Source organism: Mytilus galloprovincialis, chromosome 13 (genome assembly GCF_965363235.1).
Source record: "Mytilus galloprovincialis chromosome 13, xbMytGall1.hap1.1, whole genome shotgun sequence".
Lineage (NCBI taxonomy): Eukaryota > Metazoa > Mollusca > Bivalvia > Mytilida > Mytilidae > Mytilus > Mytilus galloprovincialis.
In genome coordinates, this window is record NC_134850.1 from 517,041 (window position 1) to 536,743 (window position 19,703).

Genomic DNA, 19,703 nt, shown 5'->3' on the forward strand with positions numbered 1-19,703 from the left:
CGTACTAAAAAACATTTTTTTTCTATTCAACTAGAAAAACGGCCGTTTCACGGGATAAGTACATCCTTGCAAATTACATCTTATATCCCTCTGCAAATGTTACATGTGTTCCAGAAGGTGCAAAATGTGGAAAACTATTTTCTGTAGAGGGTTGATAATTGTTCTAAGTATTCAACCGAACAATACTCAAAGGTTTCCGCTCGCGGTTGCATTATTGCACTTTGCAGACCTTTCCTTTTTTCTGTTATTAATCGGCATCAACCTTGAACTTGTTTTGATTTTAAAATATTATTTTCAGCGACGGTTTTGGAAATGAAGTCGTTATTGCTTTTAAACAAGTAAATAATTAAGATTATATACAGTCTTTTAACTATGATTCTTGTTTGAATTAATGTATATATAAACCTCTACCGGGAGGGATTGTGCATGATATTCATATGATGAAGACATAATCTTTCAATCAGTTTAATTGAGGTCTGGAGCTGGCATGGCAGTTAACTACTAGAAGTCTTTTGTTATTTATGTATTATTGTCATTTTTTATTTTTATTTTGTTACATCTTCTAACATCGGACTCGGACTTCTCTTGAACTGAATTTTAATGGGCGTATTGTTATGCGTTTACTTTTCTACATTGGCTAGAGGTATAGGGGAATTCTATTCGACATTTTATACCAGCATTTCAATCAGCCCGATCATTCCATCGTTTCTATGACAGTTCGCATTATTGAAAAGATATACCATAGCTCTCTAACAATCCAAATCTTTCAACGACTCTCCGTAGATAAAAAGAGGACTACTGGATAAGACAATTGGGAACTGCGACACCTTATGGTTGCAATGACAAAATTGATGGTATAGGTATTCTATCTAGTCCTTCGTGTAACTCGGTGAATGTGATGAATATTTTCAACTCGACTCCTCGACGTAGACGCAGTCATGGTCATCGGCATTATACATTACCTTCTCTGCATGATGTCTCTATTAATGACTTGCTGCCATTTGTACAAAAGCCGTTAGGTATTCATCACATATAATCCGGCTGGCCACGTTATTACCGGTGACCTCAACATTGTTAATAACAGTTTTCTACGAAATTTGTTATCGAAAGGTCCGAAATATCGTGAGCCTAAATCCATCAATTGGAAATACAACTTAAAATTTTGATGGATTCAGACGAGGATTATGCAAGGCAATGGACTAAGCGCAATATTTAACAATATTCAATGTCTTTGTAAATGAACTCTGAATGTAGATTGACAATCATAAATACGATGTGTGTTTTATAACAGTACTTATCTATCAATCATCAGTTTCTATTACTACAAACTTTAATGAAACAAAGGTCCAATCAACTAAGTTTACAAATGATCGGGTAATGAGACACTTTAATTAAACATTCTTTGTTAACTCTATCTTTTGTTTCTTTAAAAATCTTTAGTAAATGTCTATTCTATGTTGCTAATGGTGTTATCATTACTTTGATTGTTTTGTCGTAGTCATGTTCTTGTTGGCATACATTCAATGGGTAAAAAATATCTTTTAAAATCACACAATCTTTATTTATTGGAAGTGCCTATTGAATAATAATATACAATATTACAATAGAATCGCAACATTTAGATAACTTTGTTTAAATGCAAGTATGATATTAATACATTGTTATACCTACACAATGAGCCAACAGCTGTTAACTCCTTAAGTATCTTTACTTGCTGTTAATCATGCGTAATAAATTAAAATTTATCTGTTCATTCGTAAGTCCACGAAACGCAATTTACCTATCATAGCTCTCGTTTCTCACATTGATAAGTTTGGTGCAATAAATGCTAATGATGTTTTACTATATTGAAAGACCAGGCACAAGCTAAATAATACACATAATGCGTCATATGAAATTAAACACAATTAAAATAGATGACAGGTCTTAATTGAAATCGATATAATCTATGTAATTTGTTAAAATGTAGTTTGTATTATGCTTTTTCAAAAATACGATAAAAAGTACATGTTATGAGACTTTTGTTCAAGCTACAGGTTATGTAACATTATCAGATTTTGTATAGGTACTGTATAGAAAACCCAATTTGTCTGTGATAAAAAATAAAACCATTTAAAAAAAAGTCTTAGTTGTCTTAGATAATTCTATTCATGTGCTTTAATAAAATACAAAATAAAAATGAAAACTCGTTTTATTGCTTTAAAATAATGTACGTGATTTAATAGCATGTTCCTATATCAAAAGTTTATAACCCGAGTAATCCTCTCTTTTGACAAAGGAGTAGGTCCGGTAAGGGCCGATTTTGGCCTCATCAGGTTCATTTGACGAAAGATTTTGGAAACTTTTTCAAAACTTAAGTGTCTATTTAAGTTGATTCAATTAGTTTATGTGAAAGATTTTAACTGATTTAGTCATTAAAAACGCTACGATTCATGCTTAAGTATGAAAATCTATCAAATATGCCCAAAAATGTCACTTTTCATATGTTTTTTTGATGCCAAAATGAAAGTGGCCGTAATCGTGTTCATCCTCAACCTTTATATATGTTATGTATTAGCATTAAGTACAACTGAAATGTCAATATTAAGAATGAACACAAATGCGGCCACTTTCATTTAAGACGTAGTTGTGACGATTTCAGTAATTGAGAATGACTTAATGATGCTATTACCCGATATATGTGCATTGTATTGTCAAAAACAGCCCATACGTATGTAGCAGAAAAATTCTACTTTCCAATAATTTTTTTGTCAAATCAGTCATAAATTGTGTCGATGGTTAACTTTAAGCATCAACATGATTTGTTTTCATGTTAATTTGCTGTGAAGGTTACAACTGCATCAATCAGGTGCACTTGCCGTCAATATTGGTTGAATATGTATTAGCTAAAATGTACTTCTTATATATACTGTACATCAAATGGAAAATATTTTAGCATATTATCATCTTTTAAGTAAAAATAAACATTTCACCATTTTACAAATTCATGCATCCGAAGCATAGTTCTGGATTTACCTCATCATTGTTTCGATGTTCAGAAATTGAGGTCAATGAGTTTTTTCTTAAATATATACAAAATGTCATAAAAAATATTTCAAAATATGTTTAACGTAATATAATTACATAGCTTTGTTGTAGTATTTTAAGTCATTTTTACTGTTTCGGAATCAACGCTTGTTGGTGTACTTCAGAAAAATGGTAGTGTCACAGTTTAGCAGCACAGGAAGGTCTCATTTAACACATGATACAAATAAATGTCTGATAATATCTTTAATATGACAAATACTAAGGAACCTAAAATGCAATTGTAACAATTATGTCTAAAACAAATATTGATCAATTCGGTTCAAATCATCACACACTTTTGAAGCTTAAATACATATTAAAGTCCATAACGTGCGTTATAGAGATAATATATATCAATGCAATCATTGCTTTTTTTCATGAGTCAGCTCCTTCTTTTTTTAATATTCAGTATATGAGGTATGGTTTAGGAATTAGATTTCTGTTATCTTTTAACAAATATAATACTTAAGAACTTTAAACCGATATTAACAATAGTATGAAACAAATGATTAGTCAACTATGTTAAAATGATCATATCCTTATAAAAGTTTGAAGTTTAAATGAATTATATAGTCCGTTGCATTCGTACTAATGATTGTAAATGCAATGCAATCATTGTTTTATTTAAAGAGTCAAGACCTTATATACTTAACATTCTGTAAATGAGGTTTGTCTTGAATTTGATCAACATTGGTTATACAGTAGGTTGGGGCTATTTGGTAGATAACGATGAAATTTTTAATAATTTTCATTTGAAAAAACGTAGGCAATATAATGTTCTCGTTTAAGATTACAAGAATTCACCAACGTGCAAGATGTGGAAGACTTCTTTCTTAAACCTTATTAGCGAAATTTTCAACAAACAACTTATAACGGTTCGGCGTAGTACATCTTATTTATTATTTTGAGGCTTCTAAACTTATAGATAAAAGGTGTAAACTTGATACAATTTTATGAAAAAAAAAATAGCTTCATCGAGTTGTTTTTACAATTTGTGTAAAAGTTCACTACGGACCAAGGATGGCGACGACTGACGACAGATGGACTGACGACGGACGCCAAGTGATAGCCAGATGAGCTAAACTTATGTTTTGTGTAAGGAATGGCGAAAAATTGCCAAGGAAGGACAATAGAATTGACCAACTACTGACATGATGCATTGACCTTTCGCCCATTTTAAATATAAGAATTATTAACTTCCTCGGGTTACATTCGATATCCGTTTCGTTCCCATATAGATAAAGAAAGATGTGGTATGAGTGCCAATGAGACAACTCTCAATCCAAGTCACAATTTGTAAAATTAAACCATTATAGGTCAAGGTACGGTCTTCAACACGGAGCCTAGGCTCACACCGAACAGCAAGCTATAAAGGGCCCCAAAATATACTAGTGTAAAACCATCCGAAGGGTAAAACTAAAGGTCTAATCTAGTTATTTCACTGACTCAGCTTTTATACATTCTTTGATGATGTGTTTAAAGCGATTTTCTTTCATTTAAATAGAAATATAAGTGTCACAACTTTCATTGACTGTTCTAAGTCATACTCAAAACCAATACGAACATTTTGTTTTGGAACAACATTTCATTTGTCAGCCTTCTAAGATGCATTTAAATCCCTTTGTAACAAAGCAACTCGTTATTTCCTAATTACATTGATTTTAATAAAGACTTTACAGCATTGGGTTTTTAAATAGCAAAGACTAAATATATACACCACCTTTATAAAATGTATAGAACAATTATGTGTTAAGTCACCTTTCTATAAGTTTTAACTCTTTTGGGCGTAATAAATGTATTGGTAAATTTCAAACATGATGTTTTTACATATTAAGCAACTACAAGTATTTTAAAAATGCATGTTAAGGATAAAGCATCAAATAGGAGTAAAAAAAAGTTTCTATTAACTATAAATATTCTATTGTGTTACAATTTAGAAAAAAATCCATAATAAGTCATGACCACTTAAAGAGGTTGTAACTAAGCCAAAAACCAAAGCAATTGAAACATTATTTTTGTTTTTCCATTCAGACTAGTGATAACTTGAACAGTCTGAATTTCATGTTATTTCTGTTATGAATACCTAATACCAAATGCTAAACCGGCTACTGTACATAAATCTACCACATTTTACTGATATGATATGGACGAAAACTTCAAACATTTTCGTTTTGTTCATTTTAATTATGCCCAATGTATGGGCATTATGTTTTCTGGTCTGTGCGTCCGTTCGTTCGTTCGTTCGTCCGTCCGTGTGTTCGTTCGTTCGTTCGTCCGTCTATCCCGATTTAGGTTAAAGTTTTTGGTCGAGGTAGTTTTTGATGAAGTTGTAGTCCAATCAACTTGAAACTTAGTACACATGTTCCCTCTGATATGATCTTTCTGATTTTAATGGCAAATAAGAGATTCCACACCCTTTTCACGGCCCATTGAATATAGAAAATGATAGTGTAGATTGGGCATCCGTGTACTGGGGACACATTCTTGTTTATTTAATGTTGGAACTATGATCTCTTCTAGAGTGTACACTTATGTGGCCTATCTACCTTAAATTCCCGTTTGTTAGTGGTGTGGATGGGAAACATCGGGAGATGCGGTATGAAACATGCAAACAAAAGCTATCAAAAGTCCTAAACTTATAATTTAATACGCCAGAAGCGCGTTTCGTTTACATAAGACTCCTCAGTGACCTTCAAATAAAAAAAGGTTCGCTAGCGAAAACAAGTACAAAGTTGAAAAGCATTGAGGACCAAAAATTCTTAAAAGTTGTGCTAAATACAGCTCAGGTTATCTGCCTGAGATTAGAAAATCCTTAGTATTTAGAATATTTCATACTTTTGCAAAAAAATTTTTTTTAAAATGACTATATAATAGATAAACATATTAAAGGGAAACCTCTGAAAAAAATGAAAAATTCATGTTATGTTTATTTGATATATCCCACTATCACTTCTCGACTTAACACCATTTTGACGGCATCTCTCCGATACAAATTGTCACGTGATGAGTATATTTGAATAAAATATCTGAATACAACAAAGCCAAAAAACAAGCATGGCATATCGTATAATTATTCAGTATCAAAATGACTTGTCAAGCGCACGGATGTTCCACTCGGTGTTCACATGGTATAAGCTTACACACTTCCCCAGATCCTGCAGAAAAGAAAGAGTTGTACCAGACGTGGATGATTAACCTTAACCTAACTCCAACCAGCTTCACTCACAACAAGTTCAAGAAAGAGTGTGCAGAACATTTTGAAGCATCTTGTTTCAATGGACATTTGATAGGAATTATGATTTTTTTCTCATGAATGTTTTTATTTCGTTCCAAGCCTGGTTGAAAGAAAATTGTCAAGTTAATATAGTTCAGTATTTCTCCATTCATGCATTAGTAACATATTTTGTTGTTTACAAGTAGAAGTTTATTAAACGGATAAAAAGTCACAGACAAACATATTTGTTGAGTTTGGAGGTAGACTTTTCCAACAAATTGTCGGCATGCCTATTCGAACAAACTGTGAACCTCCTCTTGTCGACCTCTTCTTATTTTCATTTGAGTCGGAGTTTCTTCATACACTTGTCAAAAGCAAGAGGATCATAGAAACCAGATTATTTAATTTTACTTTCAGATATATTGATGATGCTCTTTCCATAAACAATCCGAACTTTTCTGATTGGGTTCCCTTAATGTATACCCCAGAACTAGAAATAAAAGAAACAACAGACACGGCTTCCTCCGCCTTATTTTTATACTTATATCTCGAATTTGACTTACACAGTCATCTCAGTCCAGAATCTATGACAAACGAGACGATTTTGATTTTGAAATTATAAATTTCCCCCACCTTAGTAGCAATATGACAACTTCACCTGCATATGGGATATATATTTCACAACTTATTCGATATTCAAGAGCTTGCAGCTCCTACTCAGACTTTGTAAAACGTGTCTGAGTAGAAAGTTGATGAACCACGGGTATGTCAAAGAACGTCTCGTCCTTTTTCTAAAAAAGTTCATCGGAAGGTACCAAGACCTTGTTGATAAATATTCCGTATCAACTTCACAAATAATACACGATGGTCTTGATGTATAGATTATGCGTACTAATGTTGTTTATCATCTTAACAACGTGGTATATTGTTCTTTTATTTGTCATTGTTATATTATTAATATTACTTTTACTGTTGGGTTGTTTTATGCGATATCCATTTAACGTGGCTCGGTACTTTAACATCCCGTCAATGTCTTTTTATTATCTTTCATTTTTAGCTGGTGTTTTTTTGTATATGCGACTTTTTTGTATTTCTTAGGTTCTTATAACGTGACTCTGTACTTTATTATGAATTGCAAAATACGTTGAACCACAAACGTCAAAATTATTCAATCACGGAGGGGAATGAACTATTTGTGGATTCTTATGAATTCTATATTTTTTGGACTATTTTGAATCTCGGTCTATTCCTTATATTAATTCTTAAATACTTTTAATTTTTTAATCCTGTATGCTAACATTGCCCATGTGAAATTTTTAAATTGTTTGTATATACATTGAAGGTCAAATATATGTGACGTATAAAATGTTTGACCTCAGACACGCGAATAAATGAGTGTGTTTGTAGATAGATGGTTTTGAGTTCTGTTAAATTGTTCCTTTTAAAATTGTTACACGATGATGACTGCTGTACCCATATTTTGACTATTTTATTTATTGTTTCTGTTTAGTTCACGCATCATTGTAAATATAACGGAATTTGACGAGACTGTCATCAAAGTGAGAAGGTTAGCGCTATCAAACCAGGTTTAACCCTTTTCTACATTTGAAAATGCCTGTACCAAGTCAGGAATATGTAAAGTTCTTGTCCATTTGTTTTTGATGTGTTTTGTTATTTGATTTTGCCATGTGATTATGTACTTCTCGATTGGAATTTCCTCTAGGTTCAGTATTTTTGTGATTTTACTTTTTAGCACAAAATAGTTTTATCGCAGCTAGAGCTCATTCGAATATTTTTACAATTTAAGGTATACATTTAAAATCAGACAAAAGGTCCTTCAATAAACTAAAATTCTAGACTAAAGGGAAGTGATAATTTACAAATAAAAATCAACATTAAGATAACGTGATAAAAATTGAAATCGTTTTAAATGTATACAAGATGTTTATATTTTAAATATATTTCAACTTCTTTTTTAAATGAAAAATATATAAGATAAGATAATATTTGTTTTAACTCTAAATAAATGTTATACATGTTATATGCAGAAAAAATCAATGTGCTGTTTATTTCGACCGGAAGTAAAGGTTTTGTCAAAACGGGCTGTTAATTTTGCTGTGCGGAATGTAGAAATACGCAGTAATGTACGGTCAGAATCGGAATGTAAAATCCAATGCCTGGTGTCAAGAGAGTATCACACTCTCTTGCAACAACTGTTAAAGGGTCCGTAGTTGACCTGATGCAAGACAAAATTTCTGTCCTTATCTAAAATACCTTAAATTTCACGACCTTCTCTGGATTTTTTTGTTAATGTTGTATCTACCTAACTAGAATAACACAATTGTATCTTTTAGAGAAAAAAAGTCAACCACAATGTATAACTTGCGATTGCAAATATTCATCAAAATATGTTAATTGCATGTACTGACTTTTGTAGATATCTGGAGAAAAGTTTTTATAAATAATGTATATGATTTGTTTAATATAAGTCCAGTTCAAATAAAGGTTGCATTTTAAAAGAAATTTGTAATATATTGTATAATGAGTTTTAAGTTTTATCACGTTATCGTATTGTTAAATTGTATGTGCAAAAAATAATTGCGCTTACAATCAAAGGTTTAGTAAATTGAAAGACCTGATTTTTAAATCTGGCTTTTGTTACAATATTTGAAATATTCTCGTCGATCAATGTCCATTCTTTGCTGATACGGCGTGAAGTAAACCCTCTTTTAAATATATTCTATTATTTTTATCTTTATAGATGGCTTAAGGAATGAAGAAAAACTTTGATGGACATCTTAATCTTACTGACTGTCCTTCAGGTATGTATAATATAAAAATTAAACAGCTTATTATATAACGTTCTTTCTACTCCTCTGCTTTATTCCTTGTTACAAAATACAGTAAAATTTACCATGAAGTGGTCGCATCAACATAAAACTAAGCACATATTACCCTTTCATGAAACCGTTTTGATGTATATGCCAATTTACGGTTCCATGACCACCATAATGGAACAGTGCAATCAGTACATTTGCAGATGAAGATTTGGTTTCAAAGTAGTAATAATATCAAGTCGAGCATGTTAGTGGTTGTCGTTTGTTGATGTGTTTAACAAGTGTTGACCGTTGGGTTTCCTATTTGATTTCTTTTTACACTAGTCATTATGGACCTTTCATAGCTTGCTGTTCGGTGTGAACAAAGGCTCCGTTTTAAAAGCCGTATTTTACCCTAAAATTGTTTGCTGTGAACACATTGTTACATGGACAGAGATTTGTCTCAATCAGATTCCTATCACATCTTTTTTATTTCTATTGACAAACTCAAAACTTTAGAACATGTTTGAACGGTTCATTTAAGATGTTCAAAAAGGTGACGTTAAATCAAAATGCTACGTTTGGAGGTACACTGTCAGAACAATAAGTTCTATTTTGAGTTTTGTTGGCCAAAAATATGATTTCGAAATGTAACAGAATCAACCACAATTGTTTAGAGATGTTAATAACAAAAAAACAACAGCAGAAGGTCACCAACAGGTCTTCCATGTAGCGAGAAATTCCAGCACCCGGAGGCATCCTTCAGCTGGCCCCTAAACAAATATATATAGTTCAGTGATAATGAACGCCATACTATTTTCCAAATTGTACACAAAAAACTAAAATAAAAATAATACAAGACTAACAATGAAATGCGTCCGAAACCCTTTTCTGAATCTTTCTTCGTCAGGAACGCTATAAATTAAACATTTGAAAGCCAGATTAGCTTAAATAGGCTGAAACATGTTTACTTTTACACGTTTACTTTTCTACATTGGCTAGAGGTATAGGGGAGGGTTGAGATCTCATAAACATGTTTAACCCCGCCGCTAATGACGCCTGTCCCAAGTCAGGAGCCTCTGGCCTTTGTTTGTCTTGTATTATTTTAACCTTTAGTTTTTTTTGTACAATTTGGAGTTTAGTATGGCGTTCATTATCAATGAACTAGTATACATATTTGTTTAGGGGCAAGCTGAAGGACGCCTCCGAGTGCGGGAATTTCGCGCTGCATTGAAGACCTGTTGGTGATCTTCTGCTGTTGTCTGCTCTATGGTCGAGTTTTTCTCTCTTTGACACATTCCCCATTTCCATTCTCAATTTTATATCTGTCCTTGCATTATTACTAGATAACATATTTTTGTTCGATTGGTGAACTAAGTGTCAAGTTGATTGGACTTCAACTGCTTTAAAAACTCATAAATCAATCTCAAAAACTTTAACCTGAAGCGGGATAGAAGAACGAACGAACGGAGGCATAGACCGAAAAACGTAATGCTCCTCAGTGGGGCATACTTATGTTAAACAGTCAGATTCAGTAGCATATATAATTTAAATAAGTTGCAGATGACTTTCAAGATCAATTTAAAGAATTCATACAGTAGGGAGCAACCATTTCATACCAAGTGGAGATAGGAGATGTAATGATTTTTTGTTATTAGAGTCAGAACTTTTTAAAGTGTTTCAACGCTGTAAATCAAATTATTTTGTTCAAATTTAGCACTTTCGTTCTCGTGTTGTTTATTTTTAGTTTTCTATGTTGTGCCGTGTGTGCTGTTGTTTGTTTGTCTTTTTCATTTTTAGCCATGGCGTTGTCAGTTTGTTTTAGATATATGAGTTTGACTGTCCCTTTGGTATTTTTCGTCACTCTTTTCAAGTATAGGCAAATCTGGATTCAGAATTTCTTTTTTTCGTCCTCTGCTTGAACAGGATATGTTTTCGTCAATTTGGGGGAGAAATCCCCCTTCCCCTTGAATTAAGTTGGTTGTCACTTACAACACTTGCACTTTCAAAAAGAGGTGTGAAAGATAACAGAGGAACATGCACACTTACAGATCGCAAATAAACTGACAACGCCATGACTTAACAAGGAAAAGACAAACAAAGAATAGTATACAAGACACAACATATAAAACTAAAAACTAAGCAAAACGAGCCCACGCAAAGAGTGTGGGTGATTTCAAGTGTTCCGAAAGGGTAAGAAAATCCGGCTCTACATAATGCACCCGTCGTGTTGCTCATTTTATTACAAACCCGGTGAATAGTCCAATTCGGTAGGTCACATTCGTGAAAAGGGATTGTAGTTACGATATTAGGAACATATCAGATAGCACCTGTGAAACGGATATTTTATAACGGTCATTAATACTTATTCTAAAGAAAATTATAAGTCTTACTTGACGTTTCTTGAAGCAACAGTTTAGTGATGTCAAAATTTCAAACCTCGTTTTCGACTCAACTCGGCTTTATTTTTTGATTTAGTGCATATATTTGAATTAATCGAAATTCTACGTTTTTTCTACCAAAAGCCTTATTTCACACTACATTTTTTAAATTTCGAGATTGTATGCCTATCAACTGTTTAAATTTGAGCTACTAACGTGTCTGGTCTAGACTAACTGTAAAACTGGTCCAAAACCTTCAACGCTGGTATTTTTGATGATTTGTGCGTTTGATTGAAAACATGTCAACTTTGCTTAATATATTGATTAATATAGAATTATCTGTTTTGTAGATGGTTTCCTTAATTGGAGCATACGAGTTCACCTGTCCATCTCAGGCACACTGGAATCTTCGGGCCAAATCCATGTGTAAGGCAACAACAAACTATACTTGTTTATTCGACATAAATCTTCAAATAAATGTCTACAGAGATAGATGTAACAGACCTAGAATTTTAGGTCCTGGTATGTAATTTTTTATACGTCTGTTGATTCATTTTTTTTCGTTTGATACCATTTTTTGTGGATTTCGTGGGAACAAGTTAGCAACGAAATTAAATGTTCAACGAATACCAAATTTTGTATGCATATTTCATCAAAACCACGAAATTAAATATCCACGAACATGTTAGTTTTCCTTAATCCACGAAAATTGGTTACAACGAAAAAAAAAATGAATCCACAGTATAGATAGATATAGGAAGATGTGGTATGAGTGCCAATGAGAAAACTCTCAATCCAAATAACAATTTATAAAAGAAAACCATTATATGTCAAGGTACGGCCTTCAACACGGAGTCTTGGCTCACACCGAACAGCAAGCTATAAAAGGACCAAAAATGTATAATGTAAAACCTTTCAAACGGGAAAACCAACGGTCTTATTTATATGAAAACCAAAACAAATGTTTATACTGTAAATGGTCATGATGGTCGCATGGTTAAATAAAGGCAACAGTAGTATACCGCTGTTCAAACTCATAAATCCATGGACAAAAAACAAAATCGGGGTAACAAACTAAAACTGAGGGAAACGCATTAAATATAAGAGGAGAACAATGACACAACACTACAATGTAACACACACAGAAACGGACCAAGCATCAGACAAAATCCCACGAGAAAAAGATCTTTATCAGATGGTACATGGCAATCAATAAAGACAACTGTTATATCCGATATATTAAACAATAACTGTATTTGTATTCCCTTAAATGTTTGATACATGATTCAACATAAATCCTCTTCAGTAGATTGGGCGTTAAAGTTAAAGATATGAATGTCATTGAATATAATAAAACTTAGAAAAAAGTAAAATCACAACAATACTGAACAACGAGAAAAATTCAAATTGCAAAAAAAAAAGAGCTCAAATACATCAAACGAATAGATACTAACAGCTGTCATATTCCTGACTAGGTGCACACATTTCTTATGCAGAAAAGGATGGATTAAACCTGGTTTTACACCTAGCTAAATCCCTCACTTGTATGACAGTCGCAGTCATTCCATTATATTTATAAAAATGCGTGAACAAAACTAACAGACACAACAGATAAAGTGTCAACAATGTGTTATCATCTTTATCACTATAAAAAAAACCACATGTAACAAAGACGCAAAGGATAAAATTCGAATATCACGGCCTAGGCCATGTATAAATTTCCAACAAATCTATGGATTTCATGAATTATTTCTTAATTTTATTATGCAGGCTATAAATACGTCTTTCAACCCAACTTAAACAGAGCAGCATGTAGTGGTAATCGGTATCAGCCTTTCAATTTTGAGACAGTTGGGTACAGTGAATGTACCTTTCAAAAATCACTTTGCAACAGCCAAGGTCAGGAGACGTATGAAAACAGCAACACTAGGTCAGACACAACGTGCATTTGTAATACTGATAGAGGATATACTTTTGTCAGGAATTCGAAAAAACAATGTTACTGTAATCCTTCAACTGAAGATTGTTCCTGTTATCTTGTAATAAGCCCATACAACGAAACGGTAGGACTGAGAGGTAAAGTGCAATTCTTTTTTTGTCAGATTTAAATTCTACAAATATTTGATTTTCCTTGTTTTTTTATGAACCGGAACCGGTTTTGGGGTTATGATTATGGTTATTTTTAAATTAAGGCATTCTTAACAACTATTACGTTGCTTGGATCAATGGACATTCAGTCCCCATGTTTACAGCCAAAAAGTAAGAACTTTTGCATTGATATCAGTAATTATTGATACATTAAATGTATATACGTTTGATATGTATCACATGTTGAATTATTCAAAATACTCAAATTTATGGAAACAGACGTCTGGTTTACCACATAAAAACCTGCTATCGGTGATGATTTTATTTAACTCGTCAAAGGTGTAGTTATAAGTCGGGAATCCCGTCAGTATTTGTTACATATCTAAATGTAATTTATTGATAACTAGATTGAAATTACAGGTCTTTGATTTTAGAGTACCTTAGCTCTATTTGGCAAAACATTTAGGAATTTTTGTACGCAATGCTTTTCAATTTCATACTCTTTTTGGCCTTTTTTCCTTTTTTGGAATCGAGCGTAACTGATGAGTCTTTGTTAGACGAAACGCTAGTATGGCGTATATACAAAATTTAATCCTGGTATTCATGATGAGTTTATTTATAGCTAGATAGTATATACTTACATGTAACTGTCTGTATGTTGATCTATAACTGTCATTATTTTCCCTCGAATTGTCTTTATATTGCTGCATGAGATGACTACGTAGGTAACATTGTCAAGTCAGAATATAGACGTAAACTTCGATGCCATCGTGAAAAATGAATGCGACGCCCCTTGCAGGTTACAAATCCTAGCAATTACTCTTTCAGGATTCGTAGGCATCCAGTTGCAAGGCAAGCTGTCTGTGTCTTTCCATGTACCCTCATGTTTAAGTGGCAGCCATATTTCCGTACCAAATAGTGCAACAAAGATAATGTAGTGAATTTGCATAAATGCTGGTCATATAACATGTATAATGTAGAGATTGTGTAATATTATTTGCTATCGACCATTACAACTAACGGGAAAGATTATTATTTTTTTTATTTTCCAGATACCAAATGCTATAAAGAAATGATATTGACAAGAGGCTCTTACTTAGAAGATTTGTAAGTTGTTGTTTATATATATAGCTGTATTGCTTTTGGTATATCATATACAAACGATTTGGTATGAATGCCAATGATACAAAAGAGACCAAATGACACTACAATTAACAATTATTGGTCACCGTACGGCCTTCAACAATCAGCAAAGCCCATACTGCATAGTCTGCTATCAAACGGCTCCGACATGACAATGTAAAACAATTCAAACGAGAAAACTAACGGCCTAATGTATAAAACAAAATGAACGAAACAAAATATGTAACACTTAAACAAACGACAACCACTAAATATAGGCTCCTGACTTGGGACAGGCACATACATACATAATGTGGCGGGGTTTAACATGTAAGCGGGATACCAGCTCGCCCCAAATTTGGGACAGTGGTGTAACAGTACAACATAAGAATGTTCATTTATTACTTCACATTGGTTTAAAGGCATCCGTATATATATATTGTTTAGGGGCCAGTTGAAGGACGCCTCCGGGTGCGGGAATTTCTCGCTGCATTGAAGACCTGTTGGTGACCTTCTGCTGTTGTTTTTTTCTATGGTCGGGTTGTTGTCTCTTTGGCACATTCCCCATTTCCATTCTCAATTTTTATTGTCTTATTACCTTATTTTAAACATATTATCAATCTTAACTGTCACAAATAAATATCGATTCCAAAGTGGATGTCTTATTCTAATACCAACACAATAATGGTTTTGTATTTGTGTTCAAGACGAAGAGTTCCAGACACTTCAATAACTACATTCTTTGAACGTCAAAAAGAATGTGTTGATGTTATGAATACATTTGATGAGATGTTTTGTACGATTTATGCTCGAGTAATATGATTAACAATGTATATGATTTTTAGGTTAAATATATCACGGACAATACAGATAGTTGAGTTTGATAACTACAAGTACAACATTAACAATCATCCAAACAGTAAGTGTATACATGATATCGAAAAGTGGCAATACATAGTTATAAGTACTTTTGAAAACAGTACATTCGTTGTAAGTTTCCATCGTTCCTCGATTAAAAGATATTAAAAGTGAAACGACACTAAACAAGAAATAATAAGTCTGGAAGTTTAAAATGTTTCCTAATTAATAATAACAATAGATATCAAAGGTACCATGATTACGCCAGACGAGCATTTCGTCTTCATAAGACGCATCAGTGACGCTCATACCAAATAAAGCCAAACAAGGTCAAAGTTAAAGAGCATTAAAGACCAAAAAATCCAAAAAGCTGTGCTAAAATACGGATAAGAAAAACCTTAGTTTTTTCAAAAATTCAAAAGGATACCAATTGTTTTAATCATTCGTTCTTAAATGTTTAATATGCTGACTAATATAGATAAGGACTCACATTTCATACGTAAGCGCAAAATAGTTACTACTGCCAACATAGCCTCATTTTGATATCAAATCAATAAAATTTGTAGATTAACAAAAGAAAATATTTTGCTACAAAAAGTACTTAACAAGTGTGTGTAAACTATCGTTTTGGTCACAGCTGTTGCTTTCTGACATTTCTGCTCTAAAGTGTTTAGATACTATTGACCTAGTCATTTATCAAAATCTTTATCATGATTTAAGTAGGCCTACACAGGTTTACTATGTTAGCAACTTATGGTAAAATTATGACTTATATCATACCTCGTCATACTATAACTGTAATGTGATCTGAAGTTTGATCGATGATCTAATAAAGACAACAGTAGTATACCGCTGTTTGAAATTCATAAATCGATTGAGAAAAAAATACTTTAATGATGGTGGATATTCCCGATTTACAATAATATACTAAAATACAAATTATACAGCAATAATTTGAATCATATGAAATTGCATTAAATAAGTAAGTTAATGGAATCATTCTGACGCTAACCTGTAAAATAAAAAAAAAATGAAATACAATTTAAATATGACCAGTGGCTTTTTTTAAAATTCTGGTTGACATCACAGTTATAGTGATAAATAACACTCGCTATTGTTATCTATATTGATTACTACCGCGTTACTAAAAGTAAGATATTTGACAAGGCATGCGCGTAGCTACGTTTACGTCAAAACGCCCGGGCGTACACTTGAATTTTGAAAATATTTTTTTTATCGAAATATAATAAGAAAAACTGGTCAAAAGCTCATCAGCCTTGTGCTTCTCACTTTAATGGATTGTAATTTTCAATAAAAAGGGACTAAATTTACTTTAATCAAAAAGTTCATTTCATATATTTGTTCCAATTTTCTGTAAAAGTCTGAATCTACTGTGAATTATGTGTACTTTTCTTTAAACAATTCATTATCTGATTTTCGATATGCGGTTTGCATTGTTGTCGATCATGTGACTTATGTCGCAAAAGCGAGACATAGCGTCGTCAGCGCCGTCAATAGTTAGGTTCCGAATGTGCACACAGTTTTTTGAATGACTCTCTGTTAAAAAAAACTGTTTATGATCAAAAGAGTATCCAGTGCAATATAATAATACAATAATTTATTAATTTTCCCCACATTTTACGGATAAAAAGTATTTCTTTCTGCAATTATTAAGTGGTCACAGTTTGGGCTCAAAAAAATATTTCTTAATTACATTAACCACTTGTCGAACATTCATGGAATTTTATGAAAATTTGGAAGACGTTTTTTCTATGATTAATGTTTAAAGCAAAAATTTTGAAAGCATCTGTTTTCGTTCATTTTTCTGTTGCTCTACTGATAGCTGGACTTTTCTTTGCGCAATTAATTGTTTTACATGCTTAATTTATAAACCTTCATAAAATGTGATATATTGGCACACGTTAAATTCCAGATCAAGAAAATATAATAAAGAAAATTTTAGAATTTTTTTTTGAATTCCTGGAAAAGACTGGTAAATTGATTAACTTCTTGTGGAAAGAAATCGTGTTCCAGAATTTTTTTATATTGCATCTCTAAGAAATATTTTTTTCATGTTCATTAAAAGGTACTTTTGTCGATTGTATACTCACTCACGACTTTAAACAATTTAAAAGTAATATTGGTTTCAACGTTTTCTCTAAAACCAATGTTCGTTTGCTTCCAATTAACACGATGAATAAGTTCTCAAAATTAAACATAAAAATATACCAATGAGATTCAAAAGTATGTTACTATCAATGATTGTTTACTGACAGGAATGGCATGTCATTCTCGATAACTCGATCGCTTTCGGGGGCTCCGTCCCCTCGAACCCACTTCCAGCAGGGAGGGGGGGGGGTGGCATTGAGCGGTTTGTCACCCCCTCAGACCCCTCGCCAAGGTTCGGGCATACACGTAAATATGACCCAGCTACGCCACTGATATTCTGATTTTTGTCGAAATACCTATTGTATTTGGTCTGAGTTTTATTAGGTTGTTTCACTTTTCCGCCAAACCCTTTTATAGCGGTATAAAGTTGTTTCGCAAGATGTCGCTTAATTAGATATTTTGTATATAATACCGAACAATTATTGCGCTTTTACAACTCATCTTGTTAAGGCGGAGATTTATTGTAAGAATGATCAACCTAAACACTGTTTTTCGTGTAAGTGTTTCTCCTCCGTAACTAGAAAACATCACACCAACATTCTTTTCCATATTTGTTCGTTACATCCTACGAAATGTTTGGCAGATATGGATCGAAGCTTTCCGATGAAATTTCATAGGAGTTATCAAATACATTTGTTGTAAAGTTTTTGTAACTCATAAACTGATAGCCGTATATAAGCCTACATACTTTTATTTGAAGTCTTTATGTCAAAACTTAGAAAATTAGGTCATGTTCATAGTCATGTTCTTCTGAATTTTATCTTTTGCTTGTTTTTGCATTTCTCCAATATTCTTAATGTCATATAGAAAAGAATTAGTGCAAAATGTTTGTTATATTTTGATAAAGATATGATGCATTTGGTCTGAAACAATCAACCTGCATCCTATTAGAGTTATTGACCCTGAAATGTTTTATTTGAAGGTACATTGCTTATTTCGTCAGATTGGTACATGATATAGCCATAAGGTATTTAACAAAATGTTAAGTGACATGTGACCTTGAAAAATATCAACCGAAAGTGTTCTTAGGTGAACCAGAAATTATCATGTTTGCACTCACTTTATGGAAAAATACCTAGAAACCTTTTTTTTTGTAAGATTGGAAAAAAATAAACCTATCATTTGAGACTGGAATTGACATTCTAAATTCCGGATGTAGCAAATTATTACCTTATTACTGGTATAAGTATTTTTGGAATCAATACAAATTAAGCTTTCATTTGAGACTGGAAGAGGCATTTCCTAAACCGGAATTAGCAAATTATCTCATTTTTTGAAGCATTGGTATATAAAAACAATATATTTGTGGACCATTGTAATTACAGCTATCATTTAAGACCAGAAGAAATATTTTCTTATAAAGGAATTCGTCAATTATCTCCTAGTTTTCTATGTTGTGTCGTGTGTGCTGTTGTTTGTTTGTCTTTTTCATTTTTAGCCATGGCGTTGTCAGTTTGTTTTAGAATTATGAGTTTGACTGTCTCTTTGGTATCTTTCGTCCCTCTTTTATCTCCCTTTTTTTAGGTAAAAGTGTATTGAAACCATATATTTATCGAATCATTATGGATAATTATATGATTAAACGCCAATAGTAACGCTTAGTAAACCAGAAGGTCCGTGTAACACTTATCAATTCAAAATTTTAAAAAGTTTTAAAATTTTAGATTTTTGGAAATTTGATCAAAGTTTTAAAATATCACAATTGTAAATTGTGTAAAAGTTTAGAAATTTTAAAATTTTAACCAAATAATTAAAATATTAAAATTCTAAATATCGTTTTTAAATTTTAAATATCTTAAATCTAACGTGCAATTTTGATTATTTTACTTTTTGAAAGTTTGATTTTTTAAATTTTTTATTAAAATACCAAAAATAGAATAGGGGCTAAAAGAGGGTACCTGTAAACATGGCTCTAATTATAAACATTCTTAGTGAGGAATAAATGGCATGAAATATATCAAATCATTTTTTATTACAAAATAGATAATT

At 32.3% G+C, this 19,703-nt stretch overlaps 1 protein-coding gene across 1 annotated transcript in view; it reads left to right on the forward strand.

Annotated features, from left to right (window-relative positions):
- LOC143057356 (uncharacterized) overlaps nucleotides 1-16,116 on the forward strand; it is a 32,298-nt gene extending 16,182 nt beyond the window's left edge. The window contains exons 2-7 of the mRNA XM_076230659.1: nucleotides 9,042-9,102; nucleotides 11,828-11,999; nucleotides 13,248-13,553; nucleotides 14,618-14,672; nucleotides 15,533-15,606; nucleotides 16,112-16,116. Coding sequence (XP_076086774.1) covers nucleotides 9,070-9,102; nucleotides 11,828-11,999; nucleotides 13,248-13,553; nucleotides 14,618-14,672; nucleotides 15,533-15,606; nucleotides 16,112-16,116 — 645 coding nt within the window. The 5' untranslated portion in view covers nucleotides 9,042-9,069. The remainder of the gene's footprint in view (nucleotides 1-9,041; nucleotides 9,103-11,827; nucleotides 12,000-13,247; nucleotides 13,554-14,617; nucleotides 14,673-15,532; nucleotides 15,607-16,111) is intronic.
- Nucleotides 16,117-19,703: the final 3,587 nt, after the last annotated feature.